The sequence below is a fragment of the Scophthalmus maximus genome, chromosome 2, assembly GCF_022379125.1.
Source record: "Scophthalmus maximus strain ysfricsl-2021 chromosome 2, ASM2237912v1, whole genome shotgun sequence".
NCBI classification, from domain to species: domain Eukaryota; kingdom Metazoa; phylum Chordata; class Actinopteri; order Pleuronectiformes; family Scophthalmidae; genus Scophthalmus; species Scophthalmus maximus.
In genome coordinates this window covers 11514421-11534949 of record NC_061516.1, presented here as the reverse complement: position 1 = coordinate 11534949, position 20529 = coordinate 11514421, and the positions used below count along the sequence as shown (strand labels likewise).

General features: G+C 42.3%; 1 protein-coding gene across 6 annotated transcripts in view; it reads left to right on the top strand.

The window, feature by feature from the left end:
- abr (ABR activator of RhoGEF and GTPase) overlaps positions 1-20529 on the top strand; it is a 115280-nt gene that overhangs the window by 46456 nt on the left and 48295 nt on the right. For 5 of the 6 annotated variants that reach the window (XM_035625510.2, XM_035625511.2, XM_035625512.2 and 2 more), the window contains 7 exons: positions 3699-3797; positions 5464-5649; positions 9792-9899; positions 10881-10941; positions 15919-15971; positions 17306-17446; positions 19013-19134. In XM_035625510.2, coding sequence (XP_035481403.2) covers positions 3699-3797; positions 5464-5649; positions 9792-9899; positions 10881-10941; positions 15919-15971; positions 17306-17446; positions 19013-19134 — 770 coding nt within the window. Of the gene's footprint in view, positions 1-3698; positions 3798-5463; positions 5650-9791; positions 9900-10880; positions 10942-11222; positions 11307-15918; positions 15972-17305; positions 17447-19012; positions 19135-20529 lie in introns of those variants that run through there. The other variant, XM_035625515.2, reaches the window with a different exon arrangement.

Genomic DNA, 20529 nt, shown 5'->3' with positions numbered 1-20529 from the left:
TGCCCTCTTGCCACACAGTAGCTCTTTGTGAAGCAGAGGGAAAATACTCCCGCTGTTGGGAAAAAATGAGTTTTTCCCCTTCCCCGTCCTGTCTGATTTTTTCATCTCGCTGTTACATATTTGTCAGTGAAGGAGTAAACTTGACACGTCACCAGCAGATACACAGATCCTCTGAGTTGTGTGTGTTCATTTGGACAAATAAAAAAAAATGCATTTCTCTGTTTGAGTCATCGGGGTTTCTACAATTACCTGGCAGCACATCTCAAAACCATAAAAGTCTAAGAAATCTTGAACGGAGTTCACGTGGCATGTCATTTTAATAAGAACACAATGACACTTATTTATTTATTTAAAAGTCTGAGGATGTGGATGTGCATCATATTGTTTGTGGTTCCCTAAAATTACTTTAGCAGTACTTTGAGGAATGTTGAAGGAATGTGACTGATTTCTAGTTTTCTAGCACTGGTCCTCAGGAGAATTCCCTTTTAGTTTGGTCCAAGGAATACAAGCTAGGGATTAATCGATTAGTGGTTTGGTCCATAAAATGGTGAAAAATGTCGATTGTGTTTCCCAGACCCCAAGATGGTGTTTTGTTTTGTCCTCACACCAAAGATTACTGTCATAGAGGAGCAAAGAAAGAAGAAAATATTTGCATTGAAGAAGCTGTAATCATTTTTTACTTTTTTCCCCATAAAAACTACTTGAACTGATTAATTGATTATCAATAGTTGGCGATTAATTTAGTAGTTGATTACTGATTGATTCATCGATTAACTGTTGCAGCTCTAATACGAGCACTTGAACTGGTTGAGAGCTGCTGAAATCCTTCATTACACTGAATTACATCCTTGACCGAACACTTTTCACAATTTGATTAAAAGCCTATATTTTTTTGGCATTCATCAAAATAGTTCACACCAACATATTTCTCATTCTTTATGAGGTAAATATCTTCTGTTAGTGCCTTCTATTCTCCAGTGAACCAATTCCTAATAATCCTGCAATCAATCAATCCTCTAATTTCAACTTTATACTACTCACACATACTATACGTATGCAATGTGAATGTATTGTACAGTATACTTGCACTCTGGAGGATAACATCAGTAGGAGAGGGCGGAGTCTCGCCGCTATTGGGATAATACGATGAGGTCATAGCTCCTTCCCCGTCTTTATCGGCCATAGCTGGTGTACGGATATCATTGTGAGGATCTGTCCGTGTTAATAATTAATCTTCCCCTCTGCTCCCATGGCTGCTCTTTGGCCTCTCTGAAAGTACATGTATGACACACAAACGTCACCTGGACAACAGATCTCCAGTTTTACGGCCGCTTTTGGCTGTGGACCGTGTGAGGTGCGTCGCCTCAGCAGGGGGCAAAGAGTGAAAGTCTACCTGGGCAGGTGCTCAGGTGTTTGTCTCAGGGAGTGTTGTTCATTTGTTATGAGGTGGCACGCAGTTTTATGAAGGAGGAGAGTTTGAATGAGGAATTCCTGAGTAGTTTTCAAACCACTTAAGATTATTAATTACTCCTTTTTTTTGTGACATGCTTCATCAGCACATTGACCTGAGTTTAGATTAGATCATAGGTTCTTGCCATTGCCAGTAAAGTGTGAATCATGGTGTTTATATGTAATTGTTACCAAGCACTTTATTAGGAACACCATACCACATTACATTTACTCATTTGGGAGACGCTTTTATTCAAAGCGACTGACAACTGAGACTAAAGCTTCAGTACAGCGGGAGAGCTTGCAGTCGGCTGCTAAATCTGTTCAATAGTGCACAGTTACAGTCGGTATGTCAGGGTGTGAGGAGAGGAAGATGCTTTAGGAAGATATGAGTCTCAGGAGGTTGTTGAACTTAGAGAGAGAGGGACGCCCCCTGCCCTGACGACACAATACTGGGTTGGGCCTCCCTTCGATCTTGGAACGGCCTCAGTCCTTCGTGGCTTGGATTCCACGCGACTCTGCTCCATGTTGACGTGATCGTATCACATTGTTTTCTGCAGATCTCTCCCCAAGCCGTTCTACTGAATTCAGATGATTGGAGAGAGGCCACTGAAGTTCACTGAACTCATTCTTCCCGTTCTTCAAAGCAGTCTGAGATGTGGTGTGTTATCACACTGGGAGTAGCCATTAGATCTGTGCAGGGTAAGGCTACAATACCCAGATAAGCTGTGGGCATTCAAACAATGATTGGTATTAAGGGGCCTAAAGTGAGCCAAGAAAATAATCGCCGCACCATCACAATACCCAGCCTGGTCTGTTGACACAAGGAAGGTTGGGTCCATGGATTCCTGCTGTTGACACCAAACTCCGAGCCTATATCTGACGCCTCAGTAGAAATTCATCAAACCAGGCTACATTACTTTCGCCGCTGCGGCTTCAGATTTCTGTCCTTGTCTCACATGAGAGGAACCTGACGTGGTCTTCTGCTGTTGTAGACCACCTACCTCAATTTTGGACGTGTTGTTCATCCTAAGATGCTTTTCTGCTCACAACAGCGAGTTATCTCAGTTCCTGTCAACTCAAACAAGTCTGGCTCTGGCCTTTTAATGTCTCTCATCAACAAGGTGTTTCTGTCCAGATGTTTTTCACGCTGCTCTTTGTAAACTTTTGGCTGTGAAAACCACAGGAGATCATCAGTTTCAGAAATATTCAAACCTCACTGAAGCTCCGGATCTGTAGCTGCAGGATACTATGCCACATGATTGGCTGATTGGATAACTTTAGCCGTTTTCATCTTCATACTTTCACATAGTGTGAAATATGTTTTATTCAAGGCGTTCTGACTTGATGAGATGGCACAAGTGAGGATTCCAAAGATTCTGTATAACACAGCTCATGTTCACACATTAAAATTAAGATATATTTCATCACAATACACCACCAACATAAAGGGCCACAGAAATATATGCACCACAATGTAAAACAACTATATATGGCAGAATATGTTAGAAGTACAATGTTTGAAGTGCCTTATAATCCAGTTTAAACTAGAACTGGAATATTGACGTATAATATCACGCGTTTGACTGCTTCCTGTCCGATGCAAGCTGGGATAGTGTTCACCCTGCTTCAGGAGGGATAAGCGTGGAAGATGGATCAAAGATTTATTCTGATATATTGTAGAACAACAACAAGCCTGTGAAGCATTTTCACCTCACTTTACCTTTTCTAGCTCACTGTCTGCAGCTCTATTTCTCACCTCTACTCACGGAGTTCGGATAATTTTTATGTGCGTCTTATTCGGCCCATTTGTTTCTCAAACATGAAACTAATGAAAATCTTAAAATAAAATTGTAGCACTTGGTGACTTGGCTTTAAAAGAGAGTGTAAAAAAGAGTGAAGACACGCAGGCAGCTGCTTCTCATTGCAGTGCACTTTGGATTTGTATATATTTATATCATGTTTACCTGATGTGATAACTGCAGTGGGATCATGCAGGAAATGAGCTTGAGTCATGGAACTGTAATGTAGCGTTGTTAAGAAATGAATTACTGGATTCAACTATGGCAGAAAAGAATGTCTTTACAGGTCCAGACTGCTGCAAGGTCAGGGCTAGGGCCTGCATAATGTCAATTGTAGTACTCTATGGGGATACCACACATACCCATGCCATGGGTAAAGTAAAATGAACATGTTTGTGTGTGCACAGTAACTGCATGTATAACATTCTGTTGTGTTTTATCTCGCAGGGAGGCATAGAGAAAGGGCTGGAGATGAAGAAACTGGTGCTGTCTGGTTTCTTGGCCAGTGAGGAGATCTACATCAACCAGCTGGAGGCTCTGCTACTGGTGAGACACAACCACACACACACACACACACACACACACACACACACACACACACACACACACACACGCACAGTGTATGTAACTTAGAATATCATTTCATTCATTCATTTTTTCGGACCAACATGTCAAGGCTCATCTACTGCGGCAGCATGTGTGTCGCAGCGCTGCTGCTGTGTCAGTGGTTTGTGGTTAATACTGGTCATACTGAAGGCAGGACCACAGTTGCAGAAGTTTCCTGAAATGCTAGCTGAAGATGCTTCACCGAACTAACCCGATATGTCATATCCTGCTGCCGTCAGCCACATGCTGCACTTTGACCGACGTGTATCGAGACTGACATTGAATGCAACCTTAAGAAACACTGTAAATCTCTGACGACACAACAGGTCATTGTACAATTTAACCAATAGGTTTCTTCCTGTGCTTCTCCACTTCCCCACTTTATTGAGGGATTGTCTAAAACACAAGCTGCTACAGTTTTATAATGAAGCCAAAGTATTTTTACACCTCTCAGTGTTTCCCATATACGGATTTATTTATGTTGATATTGATTCACTCAGCCCTTCCTGGCTCAGCTCTCTTTCTCTTTCTCTCTCACCGACACACGCACACACTTACACATAAGCACATTGTCAGAACGACTAAAAATAGCATTATTTCGTCAGTGTGAACAGAAATGACGTACTTGCATAGGGAAGTGAGATCCAATCACAAGTGGTCACCGGAAACACGTGGAGATGCATTCTCATCCCAGGTGTGAACCGACGTAAGCTGTCCACTTGTGATTGGATCCATCGAGATGGAGGTTTACACAAGCTCCGAACAGAGCCAGTGGTCAATCAACCTTCTCATTTGCTAACTACCCCAAATACCTCCTGTTTGTATTGACACATCTCACCTCATGTGAAACTCCACTGGCTGACAATAGATCAGATGGCGGTGAAAAGAAGAGGGGCTCCACTGAATATTTGTGTAGCTGCTCTTGCTTTTATTCACCTTCGATACCGCACACAGTCTTTACCAGTCTGCAAAACCAATCATCTCTCTAACACATTTGTCAAACCTGATGGGAGGCTTCTCAACTAGCAGCTTTCCCATCGTGTATAGACCTGCTGGGGGCTTCGACTGTGCGTCTGCAGCTGTTATCAGTGCTTTTAAGTGAGGCAGCCTGTCTGATTAGCCATCACGCAACCCCTGCAATCAGTGGGAGACTGACTCATCATCAGCTCTAGAGACCTTTTCATTCCATGATGTGAAAGCCTTTCTATCTTCACTTTCTATTCCCCCCAGTCAGTAACATCGCAGAGGAGAATAAACTCACCGAACTGCAGAGCAGGGATGCTAAGATAACAAGCTAATCACTGTGTGACACATAGCAAGCTGAGATAACTTTATTTTTCCAGGCACTGACCCAATTAGGCCAATTAACTGCCCCAAATTGTACCAACAGCCTGATCTGAAATTAGAATTGTGTTTAAAATAACGTTTGTGACATAGTAAAATGCTGTATGAACACATGTTATTACAGGAAGCTTGAAATTGAGGAGAAATCATTTTAGGTGTGATGCCTTTCATTCATTCATTTACAAGATATTGAAGATTGGTACTAACTCGGCTGAGTGGTTTTCCTGAATCTGTCCGTTCTCCCTGACTGTGATTTTCACAGCCCATGCGTCCTCTGAAAGCCACGGCCACAACCTCCCAGCCTGTGCTCACCATCCAGCAGATAAAGACCATCTTCTACAAAATCCAGGACATCTTTGAGATTCACAAGGAGTTCTACGACGCGCTCTTACCCAACATCCAGCAGTGGGACGAGAAGGTCACCGTGGGACACTTGTTTCAGAAGCTGGTGAGTCTGACGTGAGCCCAGAGATTACAGTGTGGGGATCTTTTCTTCTCTGTCATTTGCAGGGTACATCTAAATGACTGATAAAAGTAAAATTGCCAGGCTTCTTGCCATTTGTGCTCAGTGAACCAACCATTCCAAATTAGACTGTGTGTCTGTAAAAATGTTGTACTCTTCAGCCACACTGTCATACTCAGTGTCATATTTGCACTGGATCATGCTGCTTAACACACTCTCTCTCAATACATCATGTAAATAATGTGTGTGGACGAGTGTGTCTATAGAATTGGCAAGGTCCCAGTTCTCAGCTTGTGAGTTACTCCTCCCTCTGGGTTAGATCATGACATTGTCAGAGAGAAGATAATGTAATTTTAACAGGGCTTCAATAAAGCGCATTACATTCTTTAATTCTTTAAAAGCATGTGCATACACTGCAATGTGTGTGTGTTTGTTCGACATAATGTAGACGGGCTGAGGCAGCATGTCATATCAGAGACTTTCAACTTAGATGTAAGGAAATAGACCTCTGGTCTGAGATTTTTCCTACTCTTCCAAATAGAATTCATGTACAAGTTAATGTCTATTAAGTGTGTGTGTGTGTGTGTGTGTGTGTGTGTGTGTGTGTGTGTGTGTGTGTGTGTGTGTGTGTGTGTGGTGTGTGGTGTGTGGTGTGTGTGTGTGTGTGTGAGAGATCCAGAGGCAGTCGTGAGTAAAAAAAAAGTTGGCCAGTTTAAAAATCATTTGGTATTGCGAGCACTAATATAGCTGCTATGATTGAGGTAAATAAACCCTGGCACACTTTGCCCTGTGAGTTCACCCTTAGTACGTCGCTCTGAGGACAGGCAGTGAAAGAATATTATATATTAGATGTTATTACAGAATTAGGTGTCAGTATCTAATGCTAAATTTGTTCTAGCTGTGTGAGGGTGGAGGTGGCTCAGGAGAGACCTCAAGCTGCACCAGGGGAGTGATTAGCACACCTACAATTGTCTAATAACTCCCTTGGTGAAAGAAGCCTGTGAAGAAGCTTCCAGGAGAGGATAGAGATAAAGGAGAACACGTGTGAGACAGAAGCCGCCGGGCAGAGTCAGACATAGTTTAAGTTGTTATATGTTTCGTGTTTTCCATTAATGAAAGAGTTAGCGTTGAGCGGCTGTGGTTCTGGTGTGTGTCGGGTGACCCAGTGGCAAACACCCTTGCCACCCTGGGTCACCCGACACATTTTTAGTCCAAATATAGTCAATGCTTGATTCCAGCTCCTAGTCATCAGTGCACAAGTAAAAGTCGAGCCACAAATACTGAAAATCCGGATCAGTACTTCAACGTTGGCTGGCAGCGTTGATTTAAAAACAAAAGAATGTGATGAAATAAAGAGAGAGAAATATAGGTTCATATCTGTGCAGTAGACAAGATCTTTACATTGTGTTCATTCACACCTCTGTGACTTGGTTTTTACAGAAACATCCCAACCTTAGGATGTCTGATTAATTCTGACATGAAGCTTGTTTCGTTGACTATATTTCACTATTGGTTTTCAACATCTCACAAATGGTTTCAGGTAGCCGCTGTTATATAACATGTCGGACAGGATTATTATTAGAAGTCACCCACTATGACTCAAAGATTGCCAACTTCCTGTTTATTTATGGGGGAATTAACAAGAACTATACATTTATATCCTCAAAATATCTATTTAAGTACTGGTACAATAAGCTCTACATTCCAGAAGACAGATAAACTTAGGGTAAACTGCGGAGAGCGGAGAGTTTAACTCATGGGTAAACTTTAGATTTAATGAAACATTTATCTGATAACAGATTCTGTTAAATATTCAGAGGGGAAAATGTGTCGGCAAGATTGATTAGTTACGCTGCATGAGCTTATGTTGCATGAACAGAGATCTCATGTAGAAATATTCTATGATCTTTTAATAGTTTAATTACTTCCTGTTGGCCCCTCCTCCTCTCTGGGGACCCCAGGAGGTCACACCACCAAGTGACACCTATTAGTGAAGTCATCGGCTCCCATCTGTGCTGCGTTCAGTATATGTGCGTACATGAGCATGTCATGGTGTAGCAGCTAAACATTTAGTCAGAGTGGCAGTGTGAGAACACAGATGGCAGTGTAATTAAATGGTCTGCTCCCCACTGCCTTTCGTCGGCAGCACCGAGGCCATTGGAGCGTCGCAAGGAGGCGGAAGCAGGCAGACGCAGGATAAAAGTCAGCCAGAGTTCCAACTTCTCTCACTTTCTTCAGTCAAGTGAAGGGTTCAGCTGCGTCCCTTGACTGCCAGGATCACATCTGGGTCCTGTTCATTCTCGTCTTCAGAACCAAAAGTTCTGCTGTTTGGTCTTGGCAACGTGTTGTTGCATTAAGCATGGTAAACTTATATTAAGGGGATGTCAGAATGTTGGTTAATTCAACTCATGTTGGTTCAGGATTATCTCACATTTTGAAATTTGGATTGCAATGATATCTTTTTGGTTTTATGATACTCAGTCGTCACATTCATGGCTCTCTGAGGTTAAGCGTTAAAGATCCAGGGCAAACAGTGAGTTCAACAACAGGAGGAACTGTGGTCCATGGGAGACAACAGAGAATGGTGCATGTACTGCACGTGTTCTCTGTGCAGTTGATGCTGATGAATGCTGGGATGTTTCTCTTCAAGATGGCAGTTTCAGGTATATAAATACTATAGATGTACTGCTAATTGCTAAATATGCATTCATATTCAAAATAATCATTTTCCAAACTCTGTAAAGCGGCCTTGGGTACCTTGACAGGTGCTATACAAACCCAGTTTATTAATGTTGTTGTTATTATTATTAATATAAACTGTGCTATAAAAAGGAGGCCACCCTTTAAAATAACAGATTCAACATGTCAGAAAGGATTTAAATTATTTACATTTTGATCAAATAGATGGTGCCTATTGCTTGTCAACATGCTATTATTGTCCTTTCTTTCTCTTTCAGTCACCAAACATGACTGCCTTCTCCTTCACACTTCCACTCACAACGTGGTTTTCCATCCCACCACTTTGACCCGAGATCTTGTTGTTGAAGTGTGGGCACGTCTCCGTGACAGACGGAGCTTGGGAGGTTTGATACTGGTCACATGTCCAAGGAACATGATGAGCTGATGAAACACCACGACAATGCCATTCTGCTTGTACCAAGTCCTAAAATTCTATTTATGAAAATTCAGGCATCGCTCATTTTGGTCTCTTCCTTCCATCCAAGGTTTTGGTGACGCTTGTTTGGCTTATTTCCTGTCTATTTAACTCTTTATGTGCCAAAACATTTGTGTCAGAATTGTGCTGACGATGACTGGATCACAAAATAACTGTGTTTTCATTGCTCAACCATCTGTTCTTACTAAGGCAGTGTGTTCTCCAACATCTTATTCATTTCATTGGAGGCCGGATGTCTCCCTCACAGCCAACTCTGCACTTCCCACTCTGAGAGGAGGTGGAAAGAGAGGAAATGAAAATACTGTAGGAGGAGAAGGGATTTAAGGACAAAAGTAACAAGTCTTACTCATTCAATCTATTCAGCCGAATCCAATCTCATTGCTTTAATTGTGTGCAGTCACCTCTTCAGCCCAGCCGTTCAAGCTTAGCTGTAGCAGGATGCATATTCATGCACTGCTGGTCTGCAGCTTGTCTTACAATGCACATACTGTACAGTGCTGCAGAGAGGGGCCGTTTGACGAAAGGGAAGAGAAAAGAGAAAGTGACGCCGTGTCACCCAGGAGGACTGCACAGAGCTACCGGTGGCATCATGGGAATGAGTTTAGATTGTGTTCACTGACTGTATCTTGCTCTGTGCGGGATGGGAATATAAATGAATTCACCACAGTAGTATATGAATTTTTAATACACTAGTGTGACCTGCAGAAGTATCAACATGCTAACTGCAACGTGATGCATGTCTTCATTTCTCAATCCACTGTATTTTGGTTTACTACCATGACACACAGGAAAACCCTTGTCTCATTGTGTCTCCATTATCCGCCAAACACTTGAGATCAAATAGAGACGAGGTAAATGGCACTGCCACAGTCCCTCGTCTTTCCCCTCGCACCTGCTTGTTTCTCCTGTACCTTTGAGTCTCTGACCCTCTCTCTCTTCCCGTGTGACCCAGGCCAGCCAGCTGGGAGTGTACAAGGCCTTTGTGGACAACTACAAGGTGGCGCTGGAGACGGCGGAGAAATGCAGCCAAGCCAACAGCCAATTCCAGAAGATATCCGAGGTGAGTTCATGGTCCAAAGAAGAAGAAGAAAAAAACAAATGCACATGGAACAGCAGTAAATAGGGGAAGAGAGGCGAGTCCAAACATCCTCTTTTTGACAGGAAGTGACAGCGTTTATGGGAAACGTCTTATTTTTGAGGAACACCACTTCAAAACACAGTGTATGGACACATGAGCAGCGCACGCACATTACAAGGTTTGCACTTACATAAGTCCACCGTAAATCAACACATTTGCAGCAGGCTGGATATTTGATTCATTTTGGGGTTGGTTATGGTGGCGGCGGAGTTCTAGGGTGCTAAAAATCCTCCTCGTAGCTTTGAAGGTGTTATACATGTTAATTAACAAAACATCTGTGACTGCTGACAAGTGCAAAAATGCCAAACCTGAACACAGGGGATAGTAAGATTCATCTTATAATATTTGAAAATATAATAATAACCACCTTCAGTCTACGTAGCATTTAAACTTAAGAGCACAGTCACCTTCAGTTTCTAAATATAAAACCCTTCATTTCCTGTTACCTTTGTAACCTGTTCTGCCCTTGCATGAAAAGTTACATTAATAAAAATTGTTAATGTATGTATCGATAGATTATACATAAGAATCTTGAGCATAATCTTAAATTAAGATTTCTTTTGTCATTGTGGTCATTAATAAAACAAAAACTTGAATTTCAGGAGACATCAAAACCTCAATAACCTTAGAAATTAATATTCTTTAATTGTCATGCTGGAAAGGTGTGTTGATGGTTGAAAACGTAATTCACCGAGAGGTAAATGAATAATGAAAAAATCATTAAAATCACCTTCAGCTTACCCACTCTGCTGCAGATACTTTTTCATTAGTTCTGCCAGCCCTCAGCCAAGCAAGCACATGGTGGTGGTGATGTCTGTTTATCTGTGTGTCTGTGTGTGTAGGTGGGGTAGCAAGAGCATGGTTGTGTGTATTAATTATTCAAATTGATTATTCCCCTTTCAGAACCTCAAAGTAAAAGGTCCTAAAGACTCCAAAGATTGTACCACAACTATCTCAATGGAGGGTAAGTGTGTCTGTGTGTGTCTGTGTGTGTCTTTGTGCCTATGTGTATATTGTGTGTATGTGTGTGTGTGCGTATGTACGTTTGTCTGAGCTGCCTTGGTGTTTTAAGACTCCAGTCCTGCCCCTTCTACTTGTGTATGCAGTGGCGGGTTTTGGGAGGCAAACTGGCGCATGGGTGAGCTCTCTCTCTCTCTCTCTCTCTCTCTCTCTCTCTCTCTCTGTCTCTCTCTCTCTCTCTCTTTCCCTCTCTCTCTCTCGCCCGCTGCCTGAGAAAGGAGGCAGTGAGCAGGAGGACAGAGTGAGGAGAGGAGAAGAGGGATATGGAGGTGCTCCTGGTCCTCAGACTGTGTTGTAACTGCACATACGGTAACGACTGCATGTTTCATTGAGCCAACTCGATTATTGTTAGATTGTAGGCTGTTTGTAATGGGCTTCGCTGTAATGTTCAGACAGTTTATTAATAGGCTGCCAGTTGATTTGTGATGCAGGCATATCTGATTGATAATTTGAGCTACGTGCACTGATGCTTATTATGAACTATACATCGTTTGCTCGCTGATGATTTTCCTGTTCATATACATTGATGTGCTGTTGTAATCGAAGTGATAAAATTAGTTTCTTTTGAAGCTTCAGAGCTTCTGTGCGGTTGCTGGGTGATGATCATCTGGGAGTGCGCTGTTTACCAGGACTGACAGACTCCCAACAGTTCATGTCTTTTTTTTAAACATTCATAATACACAGGACAGCATCTGCTATCTGTGTTTAAAAGCAAACCACGTTTAGTCAGTGTCAGGACCGCCAGCCGCAGACTGCTCCCCGTAGAGAATACTTATCACCAGAGCATCGGAAACAAGTCTGATCTGTGTGAGAGAGGGAGCGACTGTCTGTAAGGAGCTTGCTCAACTACTGTTTAGTCTGCCGGCATCTCGAGTACTTGAGCTGTTTTGAGGATTTTGCTCAACCGAACCAGGTGGTAGACCTTGTGCTGCAAGGGAAAGAGGGAAATTGTAAACTGTCCAGATCATGCAACGATAAGCAAACATGATGAGCAAACAATGTGGCTTTTTCCCCAGGCTGACGAAGTCTGGGGCGAGTGTTGCATGTACCTGTAAAGTGTCTGTTCATCTTTGAGCCCATTCTTTTTCTTATTCTTCACCCCCCTGAGACTACGCTATGTAATGACTAAATAACTATGGGATTTGTTTGCTTTATCACAGGTTGCCATGGTAGTTGAATAACATGAAACCACTTTCATATTCCCTCAACAATCAGTGTTTGTCAGCAGTTGGAGCGATGGCCTTGATTACAGTTTGTGTTGCGGTTCCTTAATAACCCGGCGAGGCGGTCGAGGGATTTCTCTACCTGAGTTCGGAAACTAGCACGTCCTCTTTCTATTCCCTCCATGTTTCTACCGTCATGCTTTCTGCCTTTCTTCCCTTTACTCATTCTTCCATCCTTTTTTCCTTCCCAGGGATTTTACCTTACCCCAGCCAAATGAGCTGATATGAGCTTTTGTGTACTTTTTTTCAGGGAGGTAAATCAATTTGTCAGGGTTGTTTGCAATAAAGCTCGCCCTCTTATCTTCCTGAGACCTCCTAATGGATGGATGCAAATAGCAACGCGAGTGCTGAATCAAACAAGCATCTCACACCCTGTTTTACATGTAAATTGGGACTCTTGCCCTCTTTCCCTTAATCCTTACAGGCCCTCTGCCTCTCTGTCTTTCTGTCTTATTCATTTTCCATCTCCTTTCGGCCCCGGTCTGTCCTCTCAGACCACCTTCACAGCTCACGCCTGGTATTGGGAGCTGAATGTTTTGCCAAATAGCGTTGAAAAGCTGGCAGATCCTGTCTGTGTGTGTGTGTGTGTGTGTGTGTGTGTGTGTGTGTGTGTGTGTGTGTGTGTGTGTGTGTGTGTGTGTGTGTGTGTGTGTGTGTGTGTGTGTGTGTGTGTGTGTGTGTGTGTGTGTGTGTGTGTGTGTGTGTGTGTGTGTGTGTGTGTGTGTGTGTGTGAGAGAATGTGTGTGTGTTGTGCTCGTTCAAAGACTTTGCTAAGATGGTCTATCCCCTTGTTTGCAAAGGTGAACTATCTGTACGTTAGCCAAGTGGTCAGGGCGACCTTGAGAACAGGACCAATCAGAGGCCCCTCGCTGTGACAGGTCTTCGACTTCCAATAATCCTCCTCTGTGTCTGATTTTCTCTCCGAGTCTTCAAACTCTGACTTTGACTGAACTTTGCTCCTTCTTTTAGAATTTGCCCTAGTTTAAAAAAGGCTCTCATCTTGCATCGGTGTGCAGACGCATCTTTTTATACACATTAGCATCCGTGGCCATAATCCTTATCTGGTCCTTGATTGTGCCATTAAGTATTCTGATCATTCATACAGTATCTACTGCTAGAATTATAATGTTATGTTCTATATACCAGAAAAATGTCTGATCACTAAGTTTTTTCTGTACAGTCAAGACAGTTAAGGACGAACTTAGCTTATTCAGACGTCACAGTTAAAGGTGTTTGTTATCCAGGTTTGTATTAGGGCTGAACGATTAATCGCACTTGCGATTATATCGCGATATGATGAAACGCGATTTTCTAATCGCAAGGGGCGCGATTCTCCGGGTCACGTGATACGCGAGCGAGTGGAGCGCTGTCAGCAGTCAAGCTGCACTTTAACCTAACTGCCGTGTCGAAGAGGAGCGCCGCGTCGGTTGTGTGGAAGTTCTTTGGTTTAAAAACGTACCGTAGCATCTTCACGGGGCAACACCACCAACCGGTATCAGCGCTTGACACAGCGCCACCGTCCCGCGGTGTACGGCCAGCAATACTCCGTATGAAAATATCTCACGTGGCACCGCGAGGTGACGAACACCACGACTATTCCCTCGTTAAAGAGACAGAGTGCTACCAGAGAGAGAGCTCTCTCCCCTTCTCCTCTTCAACACGTCTCGGTCTCTGTCAGTGTGTGTGGGTGTGGGTGTGTGTGTGCCCGCGCTAATTATAATCGCAAATCGAATCGCAATCGCAATATCTGTTAAAATAATCGCGATTCGACATTTCCCCCTAATCGTCCAGCCCTAGTTTGTATAATAACCATTATGTGACTCATTCCACACTGAAACATTATTATTATTATTATTATTTTTTTTTTGTTGATATTTTGGGGGGTGTTTTTAAGCCTGAACTGATAGGACAGCTGTAAGTGTGAAAGGGGGGAGAGAGGGTCCTTCGTACACGGGGCGCCGTAGCTACCAAGTGATCTTACCGACGCCATCCCGGCTGAAATATAACCCTACTATTTAATGGATTTCTATAAAAATTTTGGCACAGACTGTCCATCAATGAATTTCAGCCGCTATTGTGACTAACAACACAGTTACAAATAGAACCAAAGGCGTAACAATACAAACTAGGAGATCAAAAATCTATGCAACTCACGTACAGACTTCCACTGAAAGCTCACATCGTCGCTGCAGTCACATGCTTCTGATACTTGTGTTGTACCCAGAGTAGCCTTGAGTCGCCCTTACTGAAAAGGAATACAAATTACACAAATATAATTGGATGACGTTCACTGCCCTCGCAGTCAGTGCAGGTCCAGTGTGAAGTCTTCCAGGAGGTAGCAGTATTGGTTCACTGAGCGAGGACCATTGATATGGATGACGCATTATTAATGACCAGAGCGTGGAGAAGCTTCAAAGTGCATCAGCAAAGTCCTCTAGAAGATTCTCTTTGGTCTCATAGTCGCTGAGCATGTTTGCACAGTGTGTGTTTGTGTGTTTCTATATATATATATATATGTATATATCCCTATACATGAGGGGAGTGTGGAGTGTATAGATTTTCTTTTAAGTTGAATATGACAAGCTCATCTGAAAATGTTCCCTTATTCTTTAATAGAATGAGAGTAGAGGGAGAAGAAGAGAGAGATGCTGTCTGGAACATCATTTTAACTGTGTACGCAACTGCGGGGAGCAGTGTTAGGTGGTTTTAACAGATGAGTGTGTAGCACACGAGGATGAAGTTCAGCAGTGTTTCTACCCCTCTGTGGGGGTAGAGCAGCGATTGCCCGGGATGACCTGCGCTGCATACAGAAGCCACGTCGCTCCTCTCCGTTTCTGTTCCCTTCGGCTCGAAAGTCAGTTGCTTCAATTCTGCACATTTCCCTGTAATAAATGGAGATTAGCTTGAACACTGAGTGGAACATCATCAGCTGCTCTCTGAAGTTCAATGCCCTTATAGATTAGGTATGAATACCCTTACTTTCTTTATTTTTAGCATAAGTGCAGGGCAACATTATTAAATATTTTTTTATATATATATATATATATATATATATATTCTTTATTTTTATAGTGCCTCGCTTCACTAGTGGCATTATTATTTTGCCATTATTATTTTGAGACCTTGAGTTGTTTTTGGCATTTCATTACATAACTGCCAAGTCACCAGAATAACCACCAATCAGCTTTCCACCTTCAACCGCCAATCTGATCCTCAACATCTATATGTGTTTGCTACTTATCTCCCTTGGGGCTCTGCCATCATATATCTCCCCTGTTGTCATTTTTTTCCCTTCCAGTGTCTGTTTCTCACCTACAGTAGAGCTGTCATGCGTGTCAGACCTTCTGCTGTTCGCATTACATGATAATAACAGAAACATGATCCTCCGTTGATCCCCACATTAAAAACTGTGGCTACATGTCTAAAGGACAACTCAGCAGTGTGGATGCTTGCTGTCATGAAGTTAAATGTTAACCGAAGAATCATCATCATCATCATCATCATCAGTCAGTCATACTATAGGTGGCGGGTCACGTCGGTGTGAGCTGAGTTGAAGTGTTTGTTCTTGTTTGTGCAGTGGAACTGTGACCTCGTGTGTGAATGTTTGTGTCTTTCTTTGATGACAAAGTGTGTGTGTGTGTATGTGTATGTGTCTGCAACACAGACTGACTCAGAGCCCTGGTCTTCTCTGTCCACAGCTCTCCTTTACAAGCCGATCGACCGGGTCACCAGAAGCACCCTGGTCCTTCATGTGAGTACAAAACTTGTACGATTTTAGAAGAAGATAAAGGTTCTTTTCAACCTTTGGCGAACTGACCCTTTAACTTCTTCTTAATTAACAAACACACTGAAACCTGAATAAGATGGATGCTGTGTCCACAAATCGGAAACTTTAGTCATGACACTCGCATGTAGTACAGTGTGTACACAGTATACTCACCCCGGTGGTGCGTGAAATTTGATGAGAAAGAAATGTTGTCCCAAATCTAACACCACCATTTTGCGCTCACATGAAATAACAATCTCAACATGTGACCTTGATTGTCGTCGCCTGCCAACTATCTGCCGTCATTCTACTATCCTGTACTTGCCTCCTGCGTCGTGCGAAATGGAAATGATGCCGCCATTTACTCTTTCCTCGCCTTACAAATTTGAAAATATGTTGATGGTTCCTTCTCTTCCACTACATAGTCAAGATGGTGACGTTTGAGGGTCAGAAGTGTCCATTGTTTCACACTCAGTTTTTTATTAATTGCGCTGCATTTTGCTCTATTCATCAGTTCAAACACACATGCTCAAAATGGCAAGTGTGCGTTTATAGAAGTATGTAAATTTAGACATAGTAAGACTGCACTTACAAGATCTAACCATTCTGATAGACTATAAATAAGCATAACTCTTTGCATGAATAATAGTAAAGTAAGAACAGCCAGGATGTACATGAGTTTATTGCATGAATAAGTTTGCATAAAGCTGTCAGGACAACAATGTGTCCAGTGCATCCGAGGACAGTGTGTGTGTGTGTGTGTGTGCGTGCGTGCGTGCGTGCGTGCGTGCGTGCGTGCGTGCGTGCGTGCGTGCGTGCGTGTGTGTGTGTGTGTGTGTGTGTGTGTTTTCTACAAAGGTCATGTTCCTGTCACTCATGCAAACTAAGAGGCTGTAAAAAGAAAAAAAAATTGGCGGTGCTCATTTTGGAAGGAAGACAGAAGCTCGAGTCTGTCAAGTCGGCTGTCCTGCTCATCACCCTGCTACACTGATGAAAGCAGCTTCGACAAAAGCAGGGAGATTAGATTCTCAGAGGTCACTGCAGTGTTCAAGAAAGCTGTGTATTTACAGTGCAGTTAAGAACGCAAAGAAAATCTGGAGATGTGCTGCATAATTTTGGATGGATTTTGAAAAAAAGCAGTATTTGCCGCTATTATTAGCAATCAGGAATTCATTTCTGATGACATACAGAATAAGGTCAAAATTACATAAAATGCACACCTTTACTAGCTGTTGATAAAAACTTTTTACGTTATTGTAAGTTTTCTGTATCATAGCACTAGACTGTAACCGTGCGTCTCCTTGTAACGTGTGTTTCAGGACTTGCTAAAACACACTCCGAAGGACCACCCGGACTTCCCCCTGCTGCAGGATGCTCTGCGAATATCTCAGAATTTCCTCTCCTCCATCAACGAGGAGATTGACCCTCGCAGGACTGCCGTCACCACACCCAAGGGAGAGGTGTGTGTGTATGTGGGGAATGAATGTGGTTATGGTTCATAAATGACCTTTTAATTGCCTAATAATAACTAGAGAGGGTCCACATACTGTAATGAATATAACAGCCATCGTTGCCCTTCTTGTCTTTTCCCAATACTCCCGGTTTTTCTTTCCCTCTTAGCTGACCCAGCAAAGACTAGACTCTAATGAGTGGATAATGGATTAGCAGAGACAGATGGAGGAAACGATTCCATCCAGAGAAAGGCAGCCGGTATTAATACACCGTATGCTCCCTTTGCCTATTGGTCTATTCAGATAAATCAAAATCTTCATGCTTGTCTGTCGTCTCTATACTTCCCCTGAAAAATGACATGTTGCCATGTGTGTTCAACATAAAACATCAAGTCAGACTTAAAAGCTAAACACGTCATACAAGTTAAATGTGTGTTAATATAGGGCTCGTGGTAAATTATTGCAATATGATTTTCATCAATAGTGATTAGGACCAAAGTTCAATATACTGTTTATCGATGTATTGTTTATGCATTGTGCCAGCATGGTGAGGTGGTATAATTCATACTGGGTTTTAATGTTCAACCTCAGATTTGTAAAATGTTTAGCAAAGTGTTTGTCAGTCACCTGGACATAAAGATAAAGAGTTTAAAACCACAACCTTCACTCAGGAGCACAGATCGGTCTTTACACTTGAAATAAATAATGATTTGACATTTATCGCAATAATTATCGTTATTAAAACTGTAATAATTATATGTTCAAAGAACAGGTTTTGCTTGATGTAATCATCCTTCCTTGCTTCCAAACAAAGTGATAGGGGACGTTAACCCAAAGCACAAAATTCACTCCTTTTGTTCCCCCGGATAGTTTTGTTTCCTTGCTGAGTCGTGGTGGACGGACAGTGACAAAAAGAGGAACATTTGTAGATGCTCACTTGATCATTTTAACTCAGACTGCTGAAACCTTATATCAGAAACTCTTCTGAATACGTCTTTGCACGGGAGGGGGGCTGTGGATTCTGTCCTCCATCACTAGACAGGAAGGGTTTTGAGAGGGGATCCATCAATGGCCAAGAGGAATGATTACAGCAAGCAAAACCGTTTCAAAGTAAACACGAGCACCTGACAATTGTTTAAACACAGATTTGGAAAAACTGTGACCCAAGTAAAAGTTTAAATGTGATGGAAAGGGCAACATGTTTTTTGTTTTTTTTAAAGCAACCAAAAAACTTCAGTGTATCTTATGGTAGCCTGTAGCTGGGGAGTAACACCGTTTGGTCTTGGTTGTGTGGCTGTAATGAGATAATTATTAATTTGTCATTTGACATTGTGGATACATTTGAAAAGGGACTGTAGATGCGATTAATAGTCAGTGAAGTGACCTATGATGAAAGCTGTGCAGCCATAATTTGAATAAGGTATCCGTTCATGTGGATACAGTTTGATCTCCCTTAAAACCCAGCTGTTTGGTTGCTAAAACCCAACACTGATCCACCAGTGTTGAGTTCTAAGTTTGTCAGCCTTGTGTTTGCGTCGGTGGCACAGCAAAGACTGACATCAGGTGTTCTCTTAGGCCCGACAGCTGGTGAAGGATGGCTTCCTGGTGGAGGTGTCGGAGAGCTCGAGGAAGCTACGGCACGTCTTCCTCTTCACAGATCTGCTGCTCTGTGCCAAGATGAAGAAGACATCTGTGGGGTGAGTCCACTTCATTTAATTTTTTTCTCTCTACATCCAAAGTATCAAAACTGTATATTTACCACAGAGGGAATAAATGCAAAGCGGGCGAGCTGTTTGAAGAGCCTCTGTAACAGAGAGGAGGGGAAAGCAAGGATTTTGCCTCCAGTGTTTTATGGAGTGGAGGAGAGTAGCAGAAGTTGGAGGTTTTGTGTTTAAGGAGGCAACCTGTTTGTATCTGTTCGAGGCAAAGTACAGAGAGCTGACAAACTGAGTGAGTGTTTTTTGTGTTTGTGTGTGTGAATGTGTGTGTGAATGTGTGATGCCACTTCTAAAAATCTTGACACACGTCCATTAGATTAGCTGTCACATTTAGAGGACGAGGTGTCGCTGGCTTCGAACGCACGGCGGCTTCTGTTCGCCAGATTTTATTTTATTCTGGGTGGCAATCAGCAGTTGCATTGCACATCACTACCAGAGCTGTAAATCAGACTATTGTATTTTTATCTCATCGAGCCGCCTACATGCTTCACAGGCCGAGACACCATTAAAGAAAGAAACTCAATTTCCTTTGGGTTAATTCACTGATGCTCCTTAATCCCACTGAATCCCACGATTATCTCTGTTCTGTCATTATGGAATTAGTCATATTTACATTGACCTCCTGAATAATTTTCTCTTTTTCTTTACATACAGTAAAGTCAACCTTTGCTGTTGCTACTAAAGAAGATTGGATATGATGATGGTTTTCATTTACATAGTCACGGATCGAGCCTGTTGTTTGTGTATCTGTGTGCAATACCTACAAGGGTGACTGAAACGAAAATTGAATCTGTGGTCTGTAAAACCAGATCAGGTCAAAGGGTTTGACAATGAGATGTACATCAGCAGCTGGCAGGAGGCGTTGATGGGTGTGAAATGAATATATGATGAATAAATCTTTGGGTGGAGCGACCTAACTTCTCATCCGAATAGTCCTGCCCTTTATAGAACAGACGGTAGTTTCATTTTTTTTTAAATAATCTAGTTTTTCTTCAAACCAGAAGACAAGTTCATATTCTGACGGTAAAAACCAGACTGATTTGTTGTTGAATTTTGCATCAGTGTAATTTGTCTGATCCCAGAAATATTTCCTTTCCTGTCTGACACCATCCTGTGTTTGAAGGATTACTAGCATTTGGTAGTAGTGGAAAACACTAAATGACAAGTAAAAGTCCTGTGTTTGAAGTTAAATATCAGCTAAATCTACATAAAGTATCAAAAGTCAAAGTTCTCATTGCATCATTAACCTGTTGTAGCAGGATGAGGTGACTTTTCAAAAATATTTTACGTCATATTCTTACTGATGTTCACATGATCACATTGTGTGCAAACTACAGATAATTGTTGTGCAGTAAAACGTACAATACTGTCGTG